The sequence below is a fragment of the Rhopilema esculentum genome, chromosome 10, assembly GCF_057945365.1.
Source record: "Rhopilema esculentum isolate cy_ngs chromosome 10, ASM5794536v1, whole genome shotgun sequence".
In the NCBI taxonomy this organism is placed as follows: domain Eukaryota; kingdom Metazoa; phylum Cnidaria; class Scyphozoa; order Rhizostomeae; family Rhizostomatidae; genus Rhopilema; species Rhopilema esculentum.
The window spans coordinates 5766919-5794448 of NC_142824.1; the positions used below are offsets into that span (position 1 = coordinate 5766919).

Genomic DNA, 27530 nt, shown 5'->3' on the forward strand with positions numbered 1-27530 from the left:
GATATGCAAAAAATTTGAAAAATAATATGTCTGAAAAATTTTTAGCGGTCAAAAACGAGGGGCATATCGCTGCTTAAGATCAAATACGCTCTCGAGAATAATCATACTTTAACCACAAATTAATAACATTAATGAAAAAATCAAATCAATCAAAAAGTGTAACATTAATCATAAAAGTTATTTAAAAATAAATAATAGAATCTTTGAACACGTCTATCCGCATAGGTTATTGGAAATATTGGAAAATGAAATATTTAGAATGTCTCTTTCACACTTTTACAAACATTTCATGAACACATTCGAAAATCTGCAAACACACGCTCGAGAACATTAACAAAACAACAACAAGTTTTTCTAGGTACCCTGCGATGTAGCAAAAATCAAGGCCTCGTTATGATGCCGGGGTCACTGAAACAATAATTGCTGTTTTTGTTGCCCAAATGATCTGACTGAAAACCACGCCTGATAGCAGTCATTTTTCCTTCATTTCTCGTTGATTGCTGCAGGGGCGGATCCAGACAGTTCTGGCTGTTGCAGTTGCTTCTGTTATATTTATGGAAAATAATTTATGTCATATTTTTGTATTTTCCCCAAAAAGTTTTGGTAATCAAGTTCCATATTTCCGGAACTTGTAATGTTTTCTATCGGTTAAAGTTTCATGAATGACAGTTTTATTTCCCAAAAGCGATATTACTTGCGATGGGCAGGGAACAGAGCACATGTATTTGCCTTTATGTTTTTCACAAGGTGTTCAACTGTATTCACTGTCCACTCCAGGCTATTTGCATCCATGTTGCTAATGCTAATGTTCAGGAAAGATAACTCTTTTGATGCATATTCAAATTCTTATGACGAAAGTAGACGGCCCACAGAACAGAGCACATGCATTTGCTTTAACGACTTTGACAAGGTGTTCAACTGTGTTCACTGTTTTTCATTCCAGGCCATTTGCATCCATGTTGCTAATGCTAATGTTCAGGAAAGATAACTCTTTTGATGCATATTCAAATTCTTATGACGAAAGTAGACGGCCCACAGAACAGAGCACATGCATTTGCCTTAACGACTTTGACAAGGTGTTCAACTGTGTTCACTGTTTTTCATTCCAGGCCATTTGCATCCATGTTGCTAATGCTAATGTTCAGGAAAGATAACTCTTTTGATGCATATTCAAATTCTTATGACGAAAGTAGACGGCCCACAGAACAGAGCACATGCATTTGCCCTAACGACTTTGACAAGGTGTTCAACTGTGTTCACTGTTTTTCATTCCAGGCTATTTGCATCCATGTTGCTAATGCTAATGTTCAGGAAAGATAACTCTTTTGATGCAAATTCAAAGTCTTATGAAGAAAGTAGACGGCCCATAGAACAGAACACATGCATTTGCCTTAACGACTTTTGCAAGGGGTTCAACTGTGTTCACTGTTTTTTTATTCCAGGCTATTTGCATCCACTTTGCTAATGCTAATGTTCAGGAAAGATAACTCTTTTGATGCAATTTCAAATTCTTATGATGAAAGTAGACGGCCCACATAACAGAGCGCATGCATTTGCCTTAACGACTTTGACAAGGTGTTCAACTGTGTTCACTGTTTTTCATTCCAGTCTTTTTGCATCCACTTTGCTAATGCTAATGTTCAGGAAAGATAGCTCTTTTGATGCAAATTCAAATTTTAATGACGAAAGTAGACGGCCCACATAACAGAGCGCATGCATTTGCCTTAATCGTCTGCTACATTGTGTATAACTCGGTTCACTGTTTTTACTTCAGGCATTGTCACCCCTGCATCCATGAAGAAGAAAACCTATCACATTGATTTAATATTTTAGGCTCCCGGCGACACAATAGGCCCCCGGCGACACCAACGGCCAAACATTCCGCCCTAACCAAATTTGCATCAAAAATGGTTTGCATCATTACTCAAAATCGCATTAAATTTTTACAAACAATTAAACTTTTGATGGCCGTATCCGGAAATTTTTGAAAACGGTCTCCAAAGTGGAAACTTTTTGATCCGATACGAATGCGAATACGTGTGGACGCTTGTATCCGAAAATTTTCGAATACGCGACGTCATTTTCTGGGTTCCAGTTCCTCACTGCTAGTACAAACAAACATGGAGTACAGAAAAGTTGTAGCATCTCTGTTAGATGCCTTGATTTATAGTTTATTGTCATGCGTTGTGATGAACGCAGCTGTGATGAATTTACAAAACAAATACGTACGAGATAGACATAATGTATTGAAAATAATTAAATAATTATCACTAAGTTAAAAAGTCGTTTTCGCCAGCCTAAATTTGTTCTTGTCTGTAAGCGCAATCGATCTTCGAATTGTCCGGGTACTTTCGCGAGGGGAGTGTATTTGCTTTTTGGTTTCTTGGTTTCTTACGCTTCAACAAATGAAGCAAAATCATAATATTTGTGTTCTCATCCGACATCTTGAAATTCTGCTTTCTATTTGGCACGCAAATCTATTGTAAGCTAGAGATTGTGCGCCATGTAGTTTTTGCTTTTCGTCAGCGCAAAGGCGAAAATGTCACCTAATGGAGATTGGCCTTAAGGATGGCTTCGATTTTAGGTCTGATCCAGTTAAAGATTATTGTTGAAAAGACTTTGCTTGCATGGCTGATAAGACTTATTGTTCTCTATTCCTTGCAATTTTTGCTACTTTTCTTCTTTGGTATGGGAATCAGTACAGACTTTGCCCACTGTGATGGCCATTTGCCAGACTTCAAGGTGCCATTGCATAAAAAACACAGAACATCCTCCATCGATTCTCCGCCTTCTTTGATTAATTTTGCTTATTCTATTTAGCCCAGGTGACTTCTTTTATTCATTTGTCTTATAGTGTGTTCTACTTTTGTCTTCAAAATTTCGCATTCGTCGTTGTCTTCTTCTTCATACTTATCTGTTAGAATTGATGTATCATCATCTGCTTTGTACTGATATAGTTCGCTATAGTATTCCTTCTAGTGTTAAGCTACTAATATCTTTGTTGTTTGCTAGGACACCATCTTTATCTTTAATAATGTTCATTTGTTTTCTTTATTCTTTAGTTATTTACGACTTTATACAATTTTGTTGTTGTTCTACCTAGTTCGGGAGATGAATCAAGCCCGTCTTCCAGACATGCACTATCCCCCGTTTCGGGGTCATTGCACGTGCGCATTATCACTTGAAGCCCTGGTCACGGTTCGGTTGCCTATTTTCTAAATTGCGAAAATCTTCGGGATAAGTCTTTTAGAACTTCCGATAACTCTCAAATTCCCCAGTAGTTCAAAGAGTTCCAAAGGTTGGAGGTGTGTTAAATCCCCCCCCCCCCCCCCCATACCGAACGGTAATTACTCCCCTGTTTTCCTTTCATATATCTCTTTCGGTAGTTTTCTACATCCTTTTTCGATTGGTATATATCGTGGGCATCTTGAGCACGGAGAGAATGCAGCAACAAGTGACTCTGGTTATGTTTCAAACCAGATTGTTACTATGATTTAATGCTAAACAATCAGCCATCGTTTGTTTTTCAGGCATTTGCCTTAGACGCTATTTCAAAAACCTATATGCTAATGAAGCTCTGTTACATAAATTGTCACTGATGAGTGACCAATGTAATCAGCCCATACAAAAATGCCGTATAGAAAATTGTTTCTATCCAGCATTTTCATCATTTTAAAAATCTGATGAACTACCGACCTGCTAAAAGTGTCAACGTTTTAGCTCTCTTGCTCGTTTTCCGATTATTTAATGCAAATATCTGCACAAATATTAGCCTGGTTAGAGCAGGTTAAATGTAAACACAAGCCCATTCTATACTAGTTTTGATGTTAATTCAACATCTTCAGCTGCATATACGCGCGTCCTACTGGGATGGCCTTGATGTTCTAAGGTTTTTTTTCTTTGAAACATTACGGTTGTCATCGCAACCTCTATTAGCCAATCACTTTAAAGGCTTGTTTTTAATTCTTCGAAATCTTCTCGTGACGTCAGAAAAGATTGTTAGTCGCGTGCAAATTTCTGTTCTATCACCTGCTTCATATGCATTTTCGTACCAAGTTGCTTTTTTAATCTTTTTTCCTGTTCCTAGTGTCTTTGTAGTTTGCTATCTACGTTAAAGATGGTTGAAAGACCACAAACATTTGGTTCACTGTGCTAAAAATGATTATGGAATGAATTTCTCCGGAAAGTTTTTAGCTGAAACAGTATGCAATATCTGTTTTTACCTTCGCCCTCTGGCTGATTACACTCTTTTTTTATAAGAATCAGTAAATTTAAGTTCAGGCTGAGTGTTTTTTTGAAAATCTGAGGCTGGATTGTTCTTAATTTGTTCTTAAATTGATAGGGTTTAAGCAATGCGATTGTTGGCTTTTTCTCTCTACGGACGTGTTCAGGCCAACAAAGTGAGTGAGGCAACCTTCATTTGCCGACAAATTTGAATACTCACCGAAAAATGCTAAAAATCCTCGTTTTTGAGAAAAAAAATTGTTTAAAATTGCATTTAACAGTAGCTTTTGACCAGTTTTGAGGCTTGCGTTCTTCTGATATCGTTCTTATAAAAAAGAGTGTATTGTCGCTCAAAGCTATACACTTTTGAAAAGATGTAAATTTTTCTTCCGTCGCCAAGTTGTCGTGACGTCACAAGTAGAACACATTCGTTCAGATTTTGGTGCGGTTTCTGAAAATGATACATTTTTTGAACAAGGGAATAGAGGACGATATCGACCTAATACAGACGGACCCTAGATTTAAGGCCGTTGAGGCAGCCGATAAGCAAAAACGATTCGCATGAAGAAGGGAAGGACAAGTTGCTTTAGTGTCGTGTCTAGTCAAAATCATTACAAAAGTATATCTGATTTCACGAATGAACTACCGTAACAACTTGATGATGCCTGGGGGGGGGGCTTATTTCGAACTCCATTTCGGAAAGTGGGGCTTATTTGTCAGACGAATCGTATTCGAGATAGGGGGGGGGGGGGGGGGGCTTATTTGAAGCACGAAATTCAGGAATTGGAATTTACAAATACATCAAGGAAAAAGAAACTCTTATTGGACAGTTACCCATGAAATTATCGTTTCTTGTGTCCAAGTTTTTGGAGAGTAAGGAGAACTGTGGAAATCTATTTTCACCCACTGGACAACGTTGACTAGATGTTGGATTAGAAGTGCCAAGAAATTATATCGTTAAAGGAATCCAGAAACGTCTTCATAAACTGAGAAATGAGTTGAACAAAGAGCTAATAAATTCAATCATAAGAAGCTAAAAATTAGATTTACTGGTAGCAAATAGGTTGGCCTTTTACCTGATTTTTGGAGGCTTGATCAAAACGTAATGTTTGATAAGGGAGTTTACTCGAGAGAGAGCATATTCGGGAGGAGGGGCTTAACTGAATTATAACGTTGTTTTATAGCAATGGTAAAATATCATTTTCTTGCTCAAGCCTTTACTTTAACCTCGTGCTAGGATAAAAACTAACTTAAGAATACTTCTTATCGTTTGTAATGTCTGTTTGTGTCAGGTTATGATTGTGTTGCTCTAAAAATCCATTTTTCCTCGTGGATTTGGTTTTTTAGCGTCTTCAGCTGTCCATCTCTCCATTGAAAAGTTGTACAATGACCTGAAAGGGGATTTAAAGACTGTGAATTTGCTAGCTTTTAGGAGTTTTTGCGACGGTTTTTGTGACAATAACTGCAAGATAAGCCGAACAAAATTGGCCACTTTAATTCCCTTGGAACCGCTTTTCGGGTGGTAAAAAAATGGACTTTTTCGCAGCTGTGTGTTTTGGAATGGGTATAGCAGCGAAAGCTGCCAACTCGATGTGCTTTTGTTCATTTTGCGCTGATTTTTTATAAGAATAACATAAATTTTTCTTAGACTCAGTGTTCTTAAGAATGATTTGTTCCTGTATATGTATATATATGTATATGTATTTGTATATGAATATTTTTATTCATGTTTATATTTTTATTTATATCTATTTTTATATTTTTATCTATATGTTCATGTATATGATTTATTTTAATGTTAGTTGTAACATTATTCGAAAAAACACTAATTCAGATTTACAAAGAGCAATTTCAGAATTGAATAAGGCAGTTCATTTACTGCAAAGTTCATTTCCTAAGCCCAAACCTATTCTTAGATCATTTTCATGAAAAACAATGTGTGAATTCGGGAAAAGACGAGAAAAAATCTCCAAGTCTTTGCTACTGCGTCTCTTCTTCATTTAAAGACTTTATATAATGAAACAAACAAGTGCGACACAAGCTTTATGGTTGAATCTCGAACTTCTAGCTTTAACGTCACGCTTGTTTTGCTTGAAATTCGAAACTATTGATGTATTTCGTGCCCGGCCATCTTTCTTCAGCAACTCTAAAATTGCATCAGTTTCGATGCTCAGCACTCTTGCAAGATTTCGTGAATACCTTTTACGACCCTTTCAAAGGTTCTTTTTGAAGATACATATCTGGCAAGGCTTCCCGAGTCAACGAAAATATCCTGAACGTTGCAATTTGCAAATGCATAGTTCAGAAGAAAGTAACAAGGGACAAATGATGATATCATTTGCTATAATGTTATAACAATAACAGCATTAGATGATTTTTAAATACCACAGAGAAGGTGGTTTCCCGTCACTGCCTGTTTGTGGAGAGCCAATATTGTTAGCCAGCAATATTTTAAGGTCAAGGATATTATCAAATTGACACTTAAATTAAATTTATTCATATAAGAGCTAACTATCAAGTAGAGCTGCATATTGGGGAGAAAAACGAATACAGGTCTTCCACTGATTACGCAACGCCCGTCCCAACATTCAAGCAGCACGCGCAAAACCTTGAAATCACTTATCAGAAATCATTGATGGTCCTTGAGTGAGTGCATGAAAAAGGGGGGTGGGTTGCCTATTTGTGAACAATTTTTGTTTTGTATGCCTTATTACTTTGAAAGAACCACAAGAGGACTACCAACCACGTCTTTGTTACGCGGCACGTTTTGCCTCGGTGAGATCACGGTGCCAGGCAAGGCGGGTACTGCCTTTCGGGGATAATTTTTCAGTAAAATCAAAATTGCCAGCAGATTTTGAAAAATCAAGCCTGACGAAACCAGCTGCACTTGCATATTGCTGCATAGCTTTGTAACAGAGAATTTGGCATGAAATTAGGACAGTGAGTGACAAACAATCTTGGTGTTAAATTACTGCTAATAAGCTGTAGACTCCGTTTCTTTTCATTCAATATGTTTTTGGAAGCGGTTTTTCCATTCAAAACTCGTCGGATTCATCCTGGTTTGTCCGGGCAGATGGAGAGAGCAGTTAACGTGCGAAATTTATTCAAAACGTAGCAATCTTTAGGCGCAGTTGTTTTTTCTGTCGCCACAGAATATATCCCGAGCAACTTCTGCGAACCTGCAACCAATGAATCTCCCTTCACCTGTTCCTTGAAGGTGTTGCCGTAACATCCAAAATGCAAGCTGCTTGAGATTTCAGTCTGCAAGCTGCGCCCAAGCCGCGACGCAAGCTGCATAAAGGCCGATTTCCATTTGACATTTCTTGTGCGCTCGGGCGTAGCGCCCAAATCCGAGCATGCGTAGTTAAAATAAAGTGGTCTTGATTTTGCGTCCGCTGTGAGCTCCAGAAAGTTGAGACCCTATCAACTATCTGGCGTGTTTGTTGTGGCAGTCGTCGAAAAACGGTTTAAGAGATAGCCTTTTCATCAGAAGCTTTCTCTGATAGAACTCCCTTTAGAACATCGCGAAGAATTTTTCATGTCATCCTTGAAAAGGGGAGAAACCGTTTTTACTTGGAAATGTTGTACAGTTTTGATGTCCCAGGGTCCACATAACCCTGCCAGGTTGAAATATTTCGAATCTCCGCGATTCTCATTATAAAGTAATTCTCACTATGTTGTCACTTTATTGAGATATGGCGACCAAAACTTGATTTCGATGGCCGTTTTCAACCCACGCACAAAGTTTGCAAGGTTTCTTTTCGAATCACATTCACACGACGAATTTTAATGAATGCTCTTTTCTTGCTAAGCAAGACAACGCAAGACCACGTGTTACGTATTTTCAAATCTGCTATCCATGTGTACGAGATCCCACCTTCCCATTAAATGTTTTTGTTTGTTGATATGAATAAAAAATGATCACTAATTTTGCAAATTCGATGAATTGTTGAACATTCTGTAGAGTTATGAAGGAGGGTCCCTGTGCGAGCGAAGCGAGCAGAAAATTTTTGCCACGACGCCCTTCAGATTAGCTTGAAATACATTTCAAAATATTTCTTACAGTCGTTTGCAGTCTTTAAAAACGTTTTAATATTGTCTGAAATATATTGCCTGAAATACTTTTCTCAGACACCGACTTTCTGAGCGGCCGCTCCCCTTGCCCCCCCCCACCGCTACGCTACTGATAAGAAGATAAATAAAGTAAAATCTTGGCGTTAATTTGTTACTGCTGACTACCAAAAAATGGTTTTTACCGAATGTAATCAAATTTACCGAAGGAGACAGAAATATTGGGGGGGGGGGGTGTCGCACCCCCTACAACCCGAAATGAGAACACTAGGGCTACTACATTCAAGTGAGCATGGTGTGTACTCACCCTTCGCTTGGAGAGTTGATACTGCGCAGGAGAAACTGTTAATATCCACAGCTGATATAAGTTGACCTGCCTTTTCTACTTGAAGAATGTCAACGGTTCTCGTCTTCCCGCCTTTGTTTGGCAGGTGCACGTTGACAGTCAAGCGCTAATTGTATACTTGTGTATCACCTGCTTGCAAGTATTGTCAATCAAAGGGGCACACATTCGCACATTTTACGAAACATGCCGTGGCTCGGTTGGAAGAGGAGCTCTGTCGAGCGACAGTTGCCAAAAAGCGGCTTAGTTGTTCTTGGGAATCAAATTTCAATTTCAACAAAGAGGAATGGAGCTTCTAGCCAGATGAAAACTTCCCGATGGAATCATACTTCGACATTTTGCAGTTCCTCGCAATTATCGAGAACGGACGATCAGCAGTTTTCATGCGACAGCCATTTTCGCTTCAGTTTTTCCAAAGAAGGTTCGTCAGAATCTCTGTTGCCTTTAACGAAACAACCGACTGTTGATCGTGGCGTCCAAGTGGATACAATTGGGAGCTACTGCCATTGTAACGATGGCTGTAAAAACTTTCCAACCTCTGAAGTGAATGTTGATCGGCACGCTTTATCGACAAGTATTGGTAATAAGTCAGTAAGAAAATCAAGTATCACCTTGAGATCTCACAGATTCATCCAAGTAAAGGAAAGCTGCAAGTCCTCAAATGGTGACAACAAGGATCGCTCGCGACTCAATAAACTTCAAACGAACGAGCTGGTAAAGTTTGCTGAAAAGCTCACCTTGCTAGCTGACGCGTCAAACAACGATTACGTGGAACCATTAGATTTGAAAAACAGCACTTATCTTGTTTTAAAGAAGACACAGGAAGTTGTTTTGGTGCATTACCCAGATGATTTAGATGCAAAATGTCCTAGCACCAATTCTCTCGCCCTTTCTGACACCGAAGATGAACTGGGAAGTGCACCCCGAGGCTCAATAACATCTTTAGACATAGCTCCTTCAGAGTTGAGCGATATCAGCCCTGATCTTATGAGAAGAAAGAAGACTTTGTACCCGGTGCCTTGCCCTGCATTCCCTATGGAGGTTTCCTTCCCACCCGTTCAATTTTAATGGCTACGATGTAGCTAACACTCACCATCTACGACGTTGGGGAAGTTCAATCATCCAAACAGCAGTTTTGAAAGGCCTCATTTAGGCCACGCCTCACTTTTATTGCGAAGTTTTGAAAGTTTAGGTCATTGGTCATAGAAAGGATAGATTCGTTTCTGGACTCTCGCTGTAATCAAAATAGTAGTCATAGCATATTGAGGTTTCCTGCACACAGGGTGTGTCAGAAATGGTGTAACCTAAGACATTTTTAAACAGCAAATATATATGATATCTCGTCTTTAGATCAAAAAAGGTTAGACCATAATAGAAAAATTGTTTAGTTTATGTCCAACAAATACAAACTCAGCTTCTGGGAAATGTAATTTTTGAGTTCCGTATTTACGCAATGAGCCATTATCATATTAATGGTTCATCTTTCTTTCTGACACACTCTGTACATCTGCCATAATAGTAGATATTTTAGAAGATCTCTTTGAGATAATAACTGCAGTCTGCACGGGGAAATTTGTATTATTGAATAGATGACCAATGGTTTTTAGCTATCTTCAGTGTTCTTATGTGCTTTCCAGATACCTTTTGAAGAAAATATTCTGATCTAAGGATTGACCTTTAGAGTCTTGTCCTAGAATTTCAACAGGGAGCAAAACTAGTACAAATCGCGACTAAACCGCCGGAAAATGTTTTGTAAAATCCTTCAGACTCCTTAAAACGCGTTGATAGGGCCTCTTGTAAAGCATCGGGAATGGGTGGACAGACCTCAGAAAAGGGACCTTGACAGTAGTGACAACGAGTCAAAAGACTGATGAGTTTGTATAAGCTTTAGCGCTGACGTTTACAAGGGCGACTGAACCCTCCAGCACACTATAGAAGAGGATTTGATTTTTCATTAATGTGGAACAATTCGTATACAATCTAATGTATAAGAATATGTATCATTAGACTTTCTACTTTTTTGCTAAGAGTATCAGCCACAATTGTTTGTAGTCATTTGCTTTAAGATCGCATTTGTTTCCAATATCTATTAACGAAGTTACTGCGTGTTTGTCTGAGAGTAACACGTTAACTCGCTAATACTTGCACCAATAACCTAATCAAATCGTTTTTTATTTTTTCCAAAACGTTTTTAGGTTAAATCCAATAAACTCCCAAAATTGAGACTTGTTCTCACTACATCATAAAAGATCAGTAGTTTGAAGCTCCCACTGATAATGATATAATGTAATACAAAAATAGGAAATAAAACTTCACAGCATCAAAATTTGTTTATAGAGTTCCAGGATGTTTATATTATGACATTGAAATTAAGAAGCAAGGACTGCTGAGATTTGCCACATTGATAAGATTAGGAAACTAGAATAATCAATATGAACCCTTATTATGTCCCTGCCTAATGTAGATTGTTTTTAACGTTTTATCAAAAGTTGATGACCTCGATTACTTAAGTTCTCATTTTGAATAACAAGCTGTGAAAAGTGTTGAAGTTTTTAAAATCTCAGCCATCGCGTGGGTTGCGATTCCCACTGGTTGAAGATTCAGAAGTTTTTAGATGGAATTTTTCGCTGCTGGAAACGAGAAACAACAATTCAGTTTGAACAAGTGCAACTGGAAACGAATTTGTCCGCGACCTGACTCTAAGTATACTTCTAGTGATTAAGGTTTGGGATATGATAGATGGTTGTTTTTTTGAGTTAACTTGAAAAAGTGAATGGAGATACACATAGGAAATAGGATTTTATTGGATTTTTTAAAAGGGTATATGTGTATTGGGGTTGTTTTGTTGATTTGATGGAGGATGAGCTTGGGTATTCGGTAGGGGATCACAAATTGATTTGTTATTTTATTCACCTCATTGTTTTGTTACAAATTATTCATTTCTGATGAGGCCAAAATATGCATACAGCCAAAAGTATTCAGAAAATCATTGAACCTGCCATAAGATAATAGCCTACGTCACAGACCAATTAATGTATCTTCGATATTCAATTTTGTCTGTGACGTAGGCTGATTAAGCAATATCTTGAAGGTATTGAAGTTGACACATTTAAAGTTTAGTCGATTATGGTATTTACTGCAGTGAGAAGTTCTATGATTAACAGTTAAACTACGCCCATATTAGTTGAATTTTGCCCTTTTTGTTAAACATTGTACAGTTCTCTTTATCTGAACTGGTGTTGTATTATTTAAGCCCTCGCTTAAAGACATACATAAATCCACAAAAGTTTGGGACAGCAAAACTTTCGTACAAATACACGGTCCGAAAACTTTACCGTCTGAAATTTTTACCGTCGGAAAATTTTAACGCCCGAAAATTTTAAACTATATAGAATCTTTGAGAAGAATATTTCCCCAAAATCGCAATATGATTTATAAAACAGGCAATGTTGATAATGTATAAGAAGGATGCGAGACTGCAACAGCAGCATAGGTAGATAGAAAATAGAAATAGAAATAAAATGTTAATATATTTGATGTTGATAGCTATCAGTTAAAAATGCGTGCAAGGTGCAGTGTTCAGTCATCAAATTCGAATACAACATGATTGTCCTTTAATTCTTGTCGTCAGTATGCTCATCATGAAGCATGATTCGCGCCCAGGCTTCCTCCAAATTCTCTTTTTCATTTTCTTCTTTGTTTTGAATTACATCTGAGAATTGCCCAGTTTGTAGAGCCTACTTTATTTTGTCCGAAATTTTTGTCCGAAATTCGCAATTTTTTGGTCCGAAATTTTTTTGTCTGAAACTTAAATGTCAGAACTTATATATTTGGGGATTTACCGTCCGCATTTTTTCGGGATTTATGTATAGATGCCGTGGACTATGTATTATTTTGAATTTGTTGCCTGTTACTTTTGACTGAGAACCAACGTAGGTCTTAGTAAAATGATCAGGCGTGATTTTGCGTGTCATTGTGAATCATGTGAATCATTGTGAATCGGTTTTGTGAATCATCCTGCGATTGCACCATGATTGCACCAACCTGCCTTGTGTTTACCCATCTAAACCTTTCCAAATAGAAATCATATCGAACGGGATCGCCAAGAAAAACCTGTTATACGGAACCAAATCCGATTAGCTCTCATGTAAACGGGTGAACGGTTTCAACTAAGTGAAGATTGGAAAAGAAGCTGGTAAAGATCTCTTTTTGTGGCTGTTTCATAAATGTTTTCAAAGCGCCAAAGTTTTTTCTTATTTTAGAATTTAGGTCACTGTTCATATTTCATTGCTTTTGATAAAAGTTCAGTCGCCAAATAAAAAGATTGCTGATTTTTAGCATTGCTAAGGAATATGACGATGTTTAATAAAAGCCTTGAAGTCACAAGAGTAGTGCAGATTCATTATTTGAAACTAATATGCCGGCTACATATTTTGCATAAATAGGTTTGATGCATATATGCATTATGTTACGGATGCATTTTATAATCCGCAAGCCAAATGGAGTTTGCAGTTATCAAGCCGCATATATATTTACAGCCCGGAAGAATTTCTGTCATCTAGAAGCCATGTGCATTTTTGCAATTTGGAAGCCAGTATTCATTTTCCCATAGGAAAGCCACATAAATATTTCAAACATTCTACTGTGTACATTTTATGATACGTACGCCGGACATATTTTTGCACTAAACGGGCAAGAGTGTCATCAAATATGGTTTGAGATGAAATTTCTTCTTGCGTATGCAACTCCTGATTTAGGTCCCCCACGGTGCCAATCAGTATAATTTCTGGGCAAAACAGAAGCCCAATAACGCAATAATTGCGTACTAGATGATAGTTATTTAAGAAAGCAAAGATAATCAAGCGTTTTAAGATTCAAATAACTTTACGATCACGACATTTTAATGACTGTCTCCAAATCTCGTTCACCGATTTGATCATATTATAAGGTAAATATTCGTCTTTCCGCGGTTTCTGAGCTCGTGATCACTTTTAAGTTGCAGCTGTAACCACGTTCAACTAGGCAGCATGGTGTGTACCCTAGAGTGCCCATCTGCCGATCTACACCTAATTTTCCATTTATCTTTATTGCTTTCGTCTTCGTTTTAGGGAGTGTCATGCATCGACTGTGCCTCTTGTGCATCGTTGGTTTTTCTCACACGCAAAACTCATTTGTAGAGAAAATCCTTTATTATTGACTCAATACCTCGTAGAACAGGAACCAGCTCCTGGGACTGTCTTAAAACATCTTTTTGAACGCCTTCACCTCCATATGATGCGACAAGATCTGCAAAAAAGTTACGCATACTACACAAACATTTCGCTCCAATGAAACCCCTTTTATCTCTCTTGCAGCGTTGTTTAAATGAAATATTGTAAAAGCTTAATATTCACCTGTTGAGATTGTATCAGACAGTTTAGGTTCAAGGCCTTTCAAACAATCATATTTTGGAGAAAAGGGGGTACATAAACTTGTTCTCTACATTTTGTTCTCTACAGGCTAAAGATGTTAGATAGTGAGGTAAATGTCTTTTTGTCGGATTCATTGGACAGCAAATCTTAGACTGTTTGCAGGCAACAAGCAAATCCATTTTCCTTGATCATGACAGGTGCCTACAGTGTGAACATTTGCCAAACATCAATAAGAATAATCCTGTTTTGAACTCGTAATTAAATCGCTCAAAGAATCCGCCGAACTTTGCAATTATAATACTCAGCATCAGCGATAGAGAGTTTCCCAATTAAAGCGAAATATAGTTATACTGGAGCTTTGTTCGCTGTTACTTGATGCCAGCTGTAACTTAAACATTTTCCGTCAGTCTGATTCTTGACAACAAAAACTGTGTTTAAGTGTAATGCGGAATAGATATTACCTTGTATCACGAAAAGAGAAAATCTACTGATTTGGTTGCAATTCATTTCTAGCATGCAAATTATCATCAAATAACCTATGGATATATTTTTTATATGTATTTTCGTTTATTAAGAATTTTTTTAGATGTTAAACCTTTACTCAAGTATAGAATTATTTATGCTTATTTCAGCTTTACCCATTCCATCCATTTTACCCCATTCTGACCACCTTTTCCACTATATGAACAAACAGATCTCTAGGCCCTTGAAAATTAATTTCTTCTGTGCTAGGTTTATAAATAAAATTCTATCCACCTGTTTCTTTTTCTACTGTAAATGTTATTGCCTTAACGCAATTGTATTGCACTACCGCTTTACGTCTTTTTCACCATAAGGTGGGAGAAGTAATTTAGGTGCGCGGATGGCTCAGTTGTTAGAGGCGCTGACTACAGACCTAAGGGTCCGTGGTTCGAGTCCCTGGCATGACCAAACTTTCTCCCAGAGAGGGGAAAGTCGCCAGCTCTCTGTTATTCCAGGCGTAGTAATCACGAGGTGTGGTCACATCGAGAGGAAGGACCAGGACACTGCTTGATAAGCATAGCTTCTCAGTGTCCTAAAAACTACCTTCAGATGCTAGGTAGCAACAAATACAAATACAAAACCATAAGGTGTCAATGAAGTATCTCAAAAAACAAGCTAACGCGCCTGATCAACACTTTAATCGTTCATTTTTCATTTGATTTTATACATATTTCAGTTAACATTCGAAAAGACACTGCAAAAGCTCTCGAGAAACTAACATCTAGGTAAAGGTCATTTACAACTATCCTCCTTGCCCGCTGGTAAATTATGTTTGAATCTTTTGTCAAGTGGTGGCAGCTTCGTTCGCTCCATCAAAAGTTCAATTACTGCTGTAAACGTTAATGTTACCTTTTCCTGGCTTAGAATGATTAAAAGTAGCTGATATATTCAATCATTGTGAGACCGCAGTTAAGCTGTATTTTGTCAGAAATCTCCAACTTCAAATCTTGTTTTTGAGGTGGTACACCCAGATGAGATAAAATCTCCCTCCGTCCAAATCCTGTTTCCTAAATCGAATTTGCGAATTTGTACATGCTGTTACCAAACATATTTATTTGGAATCTATCTGCGAAAAGTAATGTCGATTGGAACCGGCTCTGTCGGCCTTAAATAGTCTTAGGCGATAAATATCGGTCTTAAAATGTCATTCTTGTTATTATAGCTTCTGTGTGGTGAATCTAAAACTGAGTAAAGCAAAGAGGCGTATCTTAAGAGAATATGTTGGGACGTCACCCGTCCCCAAGTTTTTTATGAGTTGTCCCTAAAATCTTCAGCTGGTTCGCAAAATCAAAAGTTGGTCGAAAAAAATTGTTAGCTGATTCGTAAAATTTTTCATGATCTTACAGTCCTCTAATCAGAAAAGTCAAAGTACGCCGCTTGGTTGGAGAAAATCTGTTTGGCATGAGCGTTTGTGACATTAAGTATATTACACATCCGATGTTTTTCATCATGAATAAAGGCTTACAATTTTAGCCCATTTTTTATTTAAGGTAGGAATTAGTCTTCAAGATTTGACAATGTTTGCCCAAGAACTGTTCTCTAACAATGAAATAAAACGGTAAAAGGAAACTTTCCTCGAAGCATTTGGAATCCTGCCGACAAGTTATTGCCTTCCTTTTACAAAAATTGAAATACAAATACCCGACTTGTGAAGCGTGCTCAGTTCAATGCAAGAAAAATATTTTTTTAAAGCGAAGCTGAAGTTATATCGTGTAACCAACCTGTGGATGAGTACTCGTTTTGCTGAACGTACAGATCACAACCCAACAGAAGCAAAACACTGGTGCTAACTAATGGAAATATGAAAACATTGTACTGGCGTAAACATACGTTTTCTGCCCGATTATATGAATACGTTTTACTGTGAATAAGGTGAGCTAGGATATGAAAGAGCTTGGTAAAATCAACAGTGGTGAACCTGGAATGGTGCATATTGTACTTTTTATTTTGTTTTAGTAGATCATCCATATTTATTGATCAATATTTAATAGATTTATTGAAGTATTTCTGTTGTCAGTGGTGTACGTAAACAAGTAGAGCTATCCAAGAGAAGTACGTCAAACAGAGAGTCTCGTAAGAGTGACTTGTAAACGCTTGTTTTAAAAGAAACTTCGTTTATCTTGCATGAATTGGGAGCCCCTACAGCAAACGAAGGACCTGTAAAATCATACTTGTTTTTTAGGATTTCAGCATGCACTGCAGTATTTGCTACGCGTATCGACTGAATGACGAAGTACCAGAAGTGGCATGCGATGATTCCCGCTGTGGGCAGCTGTTCCATTCCGCGTGTCTCATCGAGGTAGCTCAACTTCTTTCGGTATTTCTCTTAATTGAAACTTGCATTCATGCTCTCCTGCGGTCACGTTTGCCTATTTTGACGTTCAAAGTTTGTTGATTGGAGTGTTTTTTTAATTTCAATCTACATAACACTGGTTTACAGCCTTTTTTTATAAAATATGCCGCGATCAGCAAATTCCAAGGTATCATAGATGGTCATAAGACTTTGATTATACAAAATACAACCCTTTTTGCTGCTGCAGCAAAGCATGGTTCTTCTCTAAAGTAAACCTTTGTAGAATGATTTACTGATATAATTTTCCTCTAATAAACTTGTAACCTATTCTGATAACTTCCAATGAAGCTTTCATAAAAGTATTGCAACATTTTCTAATTATGCATTCAAATCTTATATGCAAATTGCAAGTTTTTTTAGAAGTTTTTTATCTTCGTATTTGCATGATTAGATCTTGTTGAGAAAGTTTTTTTATTTGAAGATGTGTTTTTCTACATATAGTCACAGCATGTAAACTAAAATAACACTTCTTTTCACGATTCTCTTTCACCTAGTGGTTCCGTTCCTTGCCAAACTTTCGACAAAGTTTCAATGTTATGTTTGGTGAATGCCCTTACTGTTCTACGGTAAGTCTGGAAGTTCTTCAGGCAAAAATCAACCATTTTCTGTTTCACTGTCCGTTGCACAAGTTATTGACTTTTTATACCTAGTTGCTGAAGTAACTGGCCTACCATGCGACTTGTTGAAGGCGCTGTGAATTTTTTAATATAGTAAATACTGCAAGCCTTATATAAATATTGCAAGATCCAATCTTTGAAATTTATAAATTAAGACACCAGCCTTTAGAGGCGTCACTCAAAAGCGTTTTTCCTTAGAGCAAGTGACTGTGCCAACAATTAATATATGCTAGGAACCTTTCAGTGTATTAGAACCTATTAAGAAAACTATTCTTTTAAAAGGCCTTCACGATAGCTATTCTTTAATCAAAACATTTTCGGTTTATCTAATTATCTATACGGCCAACACTGACTCAGTTCCCCTCTGTTAAGATTAACCTTTTCATGCTGAATTTTTGTTTGTTTTAGCCAATGACAGTAAAGATGTCAAAGAAATCGAAATAATTCAAGAGGCACCACGTATTGGATAACTGTTTTAGTTTCTGGAAAACCATATTTTCTACGCAAACATCAGGTATCTTTACGAATTTCAAAACAGTTTGTTAGTATTTTGAATGGAATAGAAAAGCATTGCATTTTTAATTTAAAACCCAGAAAAAACAGAAAATTTGTTTGGCCAAACTTTCTGAATTTTTGCAGTTACGGACTCTTTCCAGTTGGGACATGAAAAGAAGGCCCGAGTAAATGCGCCCAATTTCATGACGAAATCTTTCCGCTCTTCAGGGAACCCATGCTCAACAACAGAAAACTTAACTACTTCTATCTGCCAAGAACGAAAAAAAGGGTGGATGAAATAAGTGAAGGGAGTTTTAAAAGCTCAAGAACTAAACCCTTTTCTTCCTGTGCGTGAGATGTATTTCCAAGAGACTTTACAGCAAAAAATTCAGTTTTGCAATACTCCAAATGATCAATTCTTCAAGCCTCTAGGCTTAAATTTCTTACCACAAGAAGGTCGGATGAAAACATCATTTTTATTCCTTTCTGCCATCACCATAACAGCTTTCCAGTTGCTGTTGCATATTTCTGACCATCGACGGTTAAAGGGAAGTTATTATTGACAAAAAAAATATTGCAAATTTCATCAATTTTCCAAGCCTTACAAAGGTACCAGGTTTTTAATGAATAATTTTTTCATCCAAAACTTGCCTCAAACAACTCTAAAAAAAGCATGAATACGTTTGAATCAGCTCTCGACTCTATAAACAGAGTTTTTCTGCTCTAAAAATGCAGTGTTCTTGATAAGGATATTCGTTAAAAAGGCAACGATATAGCCTTACCAAAATACGCGGTATTTGACAAAAAAAATTTTTATCCAAAACTTTCCTCAATACACTCTAAATGAGGCATAAAAACGTGTTAATCTTATCTTGACTCTATCGAAGGAGTTTTTTTCTTTAAAAATGCAGTGTTTTCGATAAGGATTTCAGTAAAAAGGCAAGGCCTTACCAAAATACGCGATTTTTGACCAAGAATTTTTTCCAAGAATCAAAAACTTGCCTCAATCAACTCTAAATGAAGCATAAATCGTTTAAGTCAGCTCTGGACTCTATTGAATAAGATTATTTCCTAAAAAATGGAGTCTTTTCGATAAGGATTTTCAGTAAAAAAGGCAAGGCTATAGCCTTACCAAAATACGCGATTTTTAACCAAGAATTTTTTTATCCAAAACTTGCTTCAATTAACTCTAAATGAAGCATAAATACGTTTAAGTCAGCTCTGGACTCTATTGAATAAGATTTTTTCCTAAAAAATGAAGTCTTTTCGATAAGGATTTTCAGTAAAAAAGGCAAGGCTATAGCCTTACCAAAAAACGCGATTTTTAACCAAGAATTTTTTTATCCAAATCTTGCTTCAATTAACTCTAAATGAAGCATAAATACGTTTAAGTCAGCTCTGGACTCTATTGAATAAGATTTTTTCCTAAAAAATGAAGTCTTTTTGATAAGGATTTTCAGTAAAAAAGGCAAGGCTATAGCCTTACCAAAATACGCGATTTTTAACCAAGAATATTTTTATCCAAAACTTGCTTCAATTAACTCTAAATGAAGCATAAATACGTTTAAATTAGCTCACGACTCTATTGAAGGAGTTGTTTTGCTTAAAAATGCACTATTTTCGACAAGGATTTTCAGTAAAAAAGGCAAGGCTATAGCCTTACCAAAATGCCCGATTTTTGACCAAGAATTTTTTTATCCAAAACTTGCCTCAATCAACTCTGAATGAAGCATCAATACAATTAAATCAGCTCTCGACTCTATTGAAGGAGTTTTTTTGCTTTAAAAATGCAGGCTTTTCGATTAGGAATTTCAGTAAAAAGGCAAGGCTATAGCCTTACCAAAATGCCCGATTTTTGATCAAGAATTTTTTTATCCAAAATCTGCCTCAATCAACTCTGAATGAAGCATCAATACAATTAAATCAGCTCTCGACTCTATTGAAGGAGTTTTTTTTTGCTTTAAGAAAGCAGTCATTTCAATCAGGATTTTCAGTAAAAAAGGCAAGGCTATAGCATTACCAAAATACGCGATTTTTGACCAAGAATTTTTTTATCCAAAATCTGCCTCAATCAACTCTGAATGAAGCATAAATACAATTAAATCAGCTCTCGACTCTATTGAAGGAGTTTTTTTGCTTTAAGAAAGCAGTCATTTCAATCAGGATTTTCAGTAAAAAAGGCAAGGCTATAGCATTACCAAAATACGCGATTTTTGACCAAGAATTTTTTTATCCAAAATCTGCCTCAATCAACTCTGAATGAAGCATAAATACAATTAAATCAGCTCTCGACACTAACGAAGGAGTTTTTTTGCTTTAAAAAAGCAGTCATTTCAATCAGGATTTTCAGTAAAAAAGGCAAGGCTATAGCATTACCAAAATACGCGATTTTTGACCAAGAATTTTTTCCAAGAATCAAAAACTTGCCTCAATCAACTCTAAATGAAGCATAAATCGTTTAAGTCAGCTCTGGACTCTATTGAATAAGATTATTTCCTAAAAAATGGAGTCTTTTCGATAAGGATTTTCAGTAAAAAAGGCAAGGCTATAGCCTTACCAAAATACGCGATTTTTAACCAAGAATTTTTTTATCCAAAACTTGCTTCAATTAACTCTAAATGAAGCATAAATACGTTTAAGTCAGCTCTGGACTCTATTGAATAAGATTTTTTCCTAAAAAATGAAGTCTTTTCGATAAGGATTTTCAGTAAAAAAGGCAAGGCTATAGCCTTACCAAAAAACGCGATTTTTAACCAAGAATTTTTTTATCCAAATCTTGCTTCAATTAACTCTAAATGAAGCATAAATACGTTTAAGTCAGCTCTGGACTCTATTGAATAAGATTTTTTCCTAAAAAATGAAGTCTTTTTGATAAGGATTTTCAGTAAAAAAGGCAAGGCTATAGCCTTACCAAAATACGCGATTTTTAACCAAGAATATTTTTATCCAAAACTTGCTTCAATTAACTCTAAATGAAGCATAAATACGTTTAAATTAGCTCACGACTCTATTGAAGGAGTTGTTTTGCTTAAAAATGCACTATTTTCGACAAGGATTTTCAGTAAAAAAGGCAAGGCTATAGCCTTACCAAAATGCCCGATTTTTGACCAAGAATTTTTTTATCCAAAACTTGCCTCAATCAACTCTGAATGAAGCATCAATACAATTAAATCAGCTCTCGACTCTATTGAAGGAGTTTTTTTGCTTTAAAAATGCAGGCTTTTCGATTAGGAATTTCAGTAAAAAGGCAAGGCTATAGCCTTACCAAAATGCCCGATTTTTGATCAAGAATTTTTTTATCCAAAATCTGCCTCAATCAACTCTGAATGAAGCATCAATACAATTAAATCAGCTCTCGACTCTATTGAAGGAGTTTTTTTTTGCTTTAAGAAAGCAGTCATTTCAATCAGGATTTTCAGTAAAAAAGGCAAGGCTATAGCATTACCAAAATACGCGATTTTTGACCAAGAATTTTTTTATCCAAAATCTGCCTCAATCAACTCTGAATGAAGCATAAATACAATTAAATCAGCTCTCGACTCTATTGAAGGAGTTTTTTTGCTTTAAGAAAGCAGTCATTTCAATCAGGATTTTCAGTAAAAAAGGCAAGGCTATAGCATTACCAAAATACGCGATTTTTGACCAAGAATTTTTTTATCCAAAATCTGCCTCAATCAACTCTGAATGAAGCATAAATACAATTAAATCAGCTCTCGACACTAACGAAGGAGTTTTTTTGCTTTAAAAAAGCAGTCATTTCAATCAGGATTTTCAGTAAAAAAGGCAAGGCTATAGCATTACCAAAATACGCGATTTTTGACCAAGAATTTTTTCCAAGAATCAAAAACTTGCCTCAATCAACTCTAAATGAAGCATAAATCGTTTAAGTCAGCTCTGGACTCTATTGAATAAGATTTTTTCCTAAAAAATGGAGTCTTTTCGATAAGGATTTTCAGTAAAAAAGGCAAGGCTATAGCCTTACCAAAATACGCGATTTTTAACCAAGAATTTTTTTATCCAAAACTTGCTTCAATTAACTCTAAATGAAGCATAAATACGTTTAAGTCAGCTCTGGACTCTATTGAATAAGATTTTTTCCTAAAAAATGAAGTCTTTTCGATAAGGATTTTCAGTAAAAAAGGCAAGGCTATAGCCTTACCAAAAAACGCGATTTTTAACCAAGAATTTTTTTATCCAAATCTTGCTTCAATTAACTCTAAATGAAGCATAAATACGTTTAAGTCAGCTCTGGACTCTATTGAATAAGATTTTTTCCTAAAAAATGAAGTCTTTTCGATAAGGATTTTCAGTAAAAAAGGCAAGGCTATAACCTTACCAAAATACGCGATTTTTAACCAATAATTTTTTTATCCAAATCTTGCTTCAATTAACTCTAAATGAAGCATAAATACGTTGAAGTCAGCTCTGGACTCTATTGAATAAGATTTTTTCCTAAAAAATGAAGTCTTTTTGATAAGGATTTTCAGTAAAAAAGGCAAGGCTATAGCCTTACCAAAATACGCGATTTTTAACCAAGAATATTTTTATCCAAAACTTGCTTCAATTAACTCTAAATGAAGCATAAATACGTTTAAATTAGCTCACGACTCTATTGAAGGAGTTGTTTTGCTTAAAAATGCACTATTTTCGACAAGGATTTTCAGTAAAAAAGGCAAGGCTATAGCCTTACCAAAATGCCCGATTTTTGACCAAGAATATTTTTATCCAAAACTTGCTTCAATTAACCCTAATTGAAGCATAAATACGTTTAAATTAGCTCTCGACTCGATTGAAAGAGTTCTTTTGCTTTAAAAATGCACTATTTTCGACAAGGATTTTCAGTAAAAAAGGCAAGGTTATAGCCTTACGAAAATAGGCGCTTTTTGACCGAGAATTTTTTTATCCAAAACTTGCCTCAATCAACTCTAAATGAAGAATAAATACGTTTAAATTAGCTCTTGACTCTATTGAAGGAGTTTTTTTGCTTTAAAAATGCAGGCTTTACGATTAGGAATTTCAGTAAAAAGGCTAGGCTATAGCCTTACCAAAATGCCCGATTTTTGATCAAGAATTTTTTTATCCAAAATCTGCCTCAATCAACTCTGAATGAAGCATAAATACAATTAAATCAGCTCTCGACTCTATTGAAGGAGTTTTTTTTGCTTTAAGAAAGCAGTCATTTCAATCAGGATTTTCAGTAAAAAAGGCAAGGCTATAGCATTACCAAAATACGCGATTTTTGACCAAGAATTTTTTTATCCAAAATCTGCCTCAATCAACTCTGAATGAAGCATAAATACAATTAAATCAGCTCTCGACTCTATTGAAGGAGTTTTTTTGCTTTAAGAAAGCAGTCATTTCAATCAGGATTTTCAGTAAAAAAGGCAAGGCTATAGCATTACCAAAATACGCGATTTTTGACCAAGAATTTTTTTATCCAAAATCTGCCTCAATCAACTCTGAATGAAGCATAAATACAATTAAATCAGCTCTCGACACTAACGAAGGAGTTTTTTTGCTTTAAGAAAGCAGTCATTTCAATCAGGATTTTCAGTAAAAAAGGCAAGGCTATAGCATTACCAAAATACGCGATTTTTGACCAAGAATTTTTTTATCAGAAATCTGCCTCAATCAACTCTAAATGAAGCATAAATACGTTTAAATTAGCTCACGACTCTGATGAAGGAGTTCTTTTGCTTAAAAATGCACTATTTTTGACAAGGATTTTCAGTAAAAAAGGCAAGGCTATAGCATTACCAAAATACGCGATTTTTGACCAAGAATTTTTTTATCCAAAATCTGCCTCAATCAACTCTAAATGAAGCATAAATACGTTTAAATTAGCTCACGACTCTGATGAAGGAATTCTTTTGCTTAAAAATGCACTATTTTTGACAAGGATTTTCAGTAAAAAAGGCAAGGCTATAGCATTACCAAAATACGCGATTTTTGACCAAGAATTTTTTTATCCAAAACCTGCCTCAATCAACCCTAAATAAAGCATAAATACGTTTAAATTAGCTCTCGACTCTATTGAAGGAGTTTTTTTGCTTTAAGAAAGCAGTCATTTCAATCAGGATTTTCAGTAAAAAAGGCAAGGCTATAGCATTACCAAAATACGCGATTTTTGACCAAGAATTTTTTTATCCAAAATCTGCCTCAATCAACTCTGAATGAAGCATAAATACAATTAAATCAGCTCTCGACACTAACGAAGGAGTTTTTTTGCTTTAAGAAAGCAGTCATTTCAATCAGGATTTTCAGCAAAAAAGGCAAGGCTATAGCATTACCAAAATACGCGATTTTTGACCAAGAATTTTTTTATCAGAAATCTGCCTCAATCAACTCTAAATGAAGCATAAATACGTTTAAATTAGCTCACGACTCTGATGAAGGAGTTCTTTTGCTTAAAAATGCACTATTTTTGACAAGGATGTTCAGTAAAAAAGGCAAGGCTATAGCATTACCAAAATACGCGATTTTTGACCAAGAATTTTTTTATCCAAAACCTGCCTCAATCAACCCTAAATAAAGCATAAATACGTTTAAATTAGCTCTCGACTCTATTGAAGGAGTTTTTTTGCTTTAAGAAAGCAGTCATTTCAATCAGGATTTTCAGTAAAAAAGGCAAGGCTATAGCATTACCAAAATACGCGATTTTTGACCAAGAATTTTTTTATCCAAAATCTGCCTCAATCAACTCTGAATGAAGCATAAATACAATTAAATCAGCTCTCGACACTAACGAAGGAGTTTTTTTGCTTTAAGAAAGCAGTCATTTCAATCAGGATTTTCAGTAAAAAAGGCAAGGCTATAGCATTACCAAAATACGCGATTTTTGACCAAGAATATTTTTATCAGAAATCTGCCTCAATCAACTCTAAATGAAGCATAAATACGTTTAAATTAGCTCACGACTCTGATGAAGGAGTTCTTTTGCTTAAAAATGCACTATTTTTGACAAGGATGTTCAGTAAAAAAGGCAAGGCTATAGCATTACCAAAATACGCGATTTTTGACCAAGAATTTTTTTATCCAAAATCTGCCTCAATCAACTCTAAATGAAGCATAAATACGTTTAAATTAGCTCACGACTCTGATGAAGGAGTTCTTTTGCTTAAAAATGCACTATTTTTGACAAGGATTTTCAGTAAAAAAGGCAAGGCTATAGCCTTACCAAAATGCCCGATTTTTGACCAAGAATTTTTTTATCCAAAACCTGCCTCAATCAACCCTAAATAAAGCATAAATACGTTTAAATTAGCTCTCGACTCGATTGAAGGAGTTGTTTTGCTTAAAAATGCACTATTTTCGACAAGGATTTTCAGTAAAAAGGCAAGGCTATAGCCTTACGAAAATGCCAGATTTTTGACCAAGAATTTTTTTATCCAAAATCTGCCTCAATCAACCCTAAATGAAGCATAAATACGTTTAATTTAGCTCTCGACTCGATTGAAAGAGTTCTTTTGCTTTAAACATGCAGGCGTTTCGATAAGGAATTTCAGTAAAAAGGCAAGGCTATAGCCTTACCAAAATACGCGATTTTTGACCAAGAATTTTTTTATCCAAAACTTGCCTCAATCAACCCTAAATGAAGCATAAATACGTTTAAATTAGCTCTCGACTCTATTGAAGGAGTTGTTTTGCTTAAAAATGCACTATTTTCGACAAGGATTTTCAGTAAAAAGGCAAGTCTATAGCCTTACGAAAATGCCAGATTTTTGACCAAGAATTTTTTTATCCAAAATCTGCCTCAATCAACTCTGAATGAAGCATAAATACAATTAAATCAGCTCTCGACTCTATTGAAGGAGTTTTTTTGCTTTAAGAAAGCAGTCATTTCAATCAGGATTTTCAGTAAAAAAGGCAAGGCTATAGCCTTACCAAAATACGCGATTTTTCACCAAGAATTTTTTTATCCAAAATCTGCCTCAATCAACTCTAAATGAAGCAAAAATACGTTTAAATTAGCTCACGACTCTGATGAAGGAGTTCTTTTGCTTAAAAATGCACTATTTTTGACAAGGATTTTCAGTAAAAAAGGCAAGGCTATAGCCTTACCAAAATGCCCGATTTTTGACCAAGAATTTTTTTATCCAAAACCTGCCTCAATCAACCCTAAATAAAGCATAAATACGTTTAAATTAGCTCTCGACTCGATTGAAGGAGTTCTTTTGCTTTAAAAATGCACTATTTTCGACAAGGATTTTCAGTAAAAAGGCAAGGCTATAGCCTTACGAAAATGCCAGATTTTTGACCAAGAATTTTTTTATCCAAAATCTGCCACAATCAACCCTAAATGAAGCATAAATACGTTTAATTTAGCTCTCGACTCGATTGAAAGAGTTGTTTTGCTTAAAAATGCACTATTTTCGACAAGGATTTTCAGTAAAAAAGGCAAGGCTATAGCCTTACCAAAATGCCCGATTTTTGACCAAGAATTTTTTTATCCAAAACTTGCCTCAATCAACTCTAAATGAAGAATAAATACGTTTAAATTAGCTCTTGACTCTATTGAAGGAGTTTTTTGCTTTAAAGATGCAGGCTTTTCGATTAGGAATTTCAGTAAAAAGGCAAGGCTATAGCCTTACCAAAATGCCCGATTTTTGTTCAAGAATTTTTTTATCCAAAATCTGCCTCAATCAACCCTAAATGAAGCATAAATACGTTTAAATTAGCTCTCGACTCGATTGAAAGTGTTCTTTTGCTTTAAAAATGCACTATTTTCGACAAGGATTTTCAGGAAAAAAGGCAAGGTTATAGCCTTACAAAAATAGGCGCTTTTTGACCGAGAATTTTTTTATCCAAAACCTGCCTCAATCAACTCTAAATGAAGCATAAATACGTTTAAATTAGCTCACGACTCTGATGAAGGAGTTCTTTTGCTTAAAAATGCACTATTATTGACAAGGATTTTCAGTAAAAAAGGCAAGGCTATAGCCTTACCAAAATGCCCGATTTTTGACCAAGAATGTTTTTATCCAAAACTTGCCTCAATCAACTCTAAATGAAGAATAAATACGTTTAAATTAGCTCTTGACTCTATTGAAGGAGTTTTTTTGCTTTAAAAATGCAGGCTTTTCGATTAGGAATTTCAGGAAAAAGGCAAGGCTATAGCCTTACCAAAATGCCCGATTTTTAACCAAGAATTTTTTTATCCAAAATCTGCCTCAATCAACCCTAAATGAAGCATAAATACGTTTAAATTAGCTCTCGACTCGATTGAAAGTGTTCTTTTGCTTTAAAAATGCACTATTTTCGACAAGGATTTTCAGGAAAAAAGGCAAGGTTATAGCCTTACGAAAATAGGCGCTTTTTGACCGAGAATTTTTTTATCCAAAACCTGCCTCAATCAACTCTAAATGAAGCATAAATACGTTTAAATTAGCTCTCGACTCTGATGAAGGAGTTCTTTCAGCCTGACCAAAATGCCCGATTTTTGACCAAGAATTTTTTTATCCAAAACTTGCTTCAATTAACCCTAAATGAAGCAT

General features: G+C 35.8%; 1 protein-coding gene across 5 annotated transcripts in view; it reads left to right on the forward strand.

Moving 5' to 3' along the window:
• LOC135686325 (E3 ubiquitin-protein ligase FANCL) overlaps positions 1-18833 on the forward strand; it is a 40244-nt gene extending 21411 nt beyond the window's left edge. For 4 of the 5 annotated variants that reach the window (XM_089110503.1, XM_089110502.1, XM_089110501.1 and 1 more), the window contains exons 15-17: positions 16754-16870; positions 17419-17490; positions 17950-18833. In XM_089110503.1, the coding sequence (XP_088966629.1) occupies positions 16754-16870; positions 17419-17490; positions 17950-17985 (225 nt within the window). In that variant the 3' untranslated portion in view covers positions 17986-18833. The remainder of the gene's footprint in view (positions 1-16753; positions 16871-17418; positions 17491-17949) is intronic. The other variant, XM_065202533.2, reaches the window with a different exon arrangement.
• The last annotated feature ends 8697 nt before the right edge of the window (positions 18834-27530 follow it).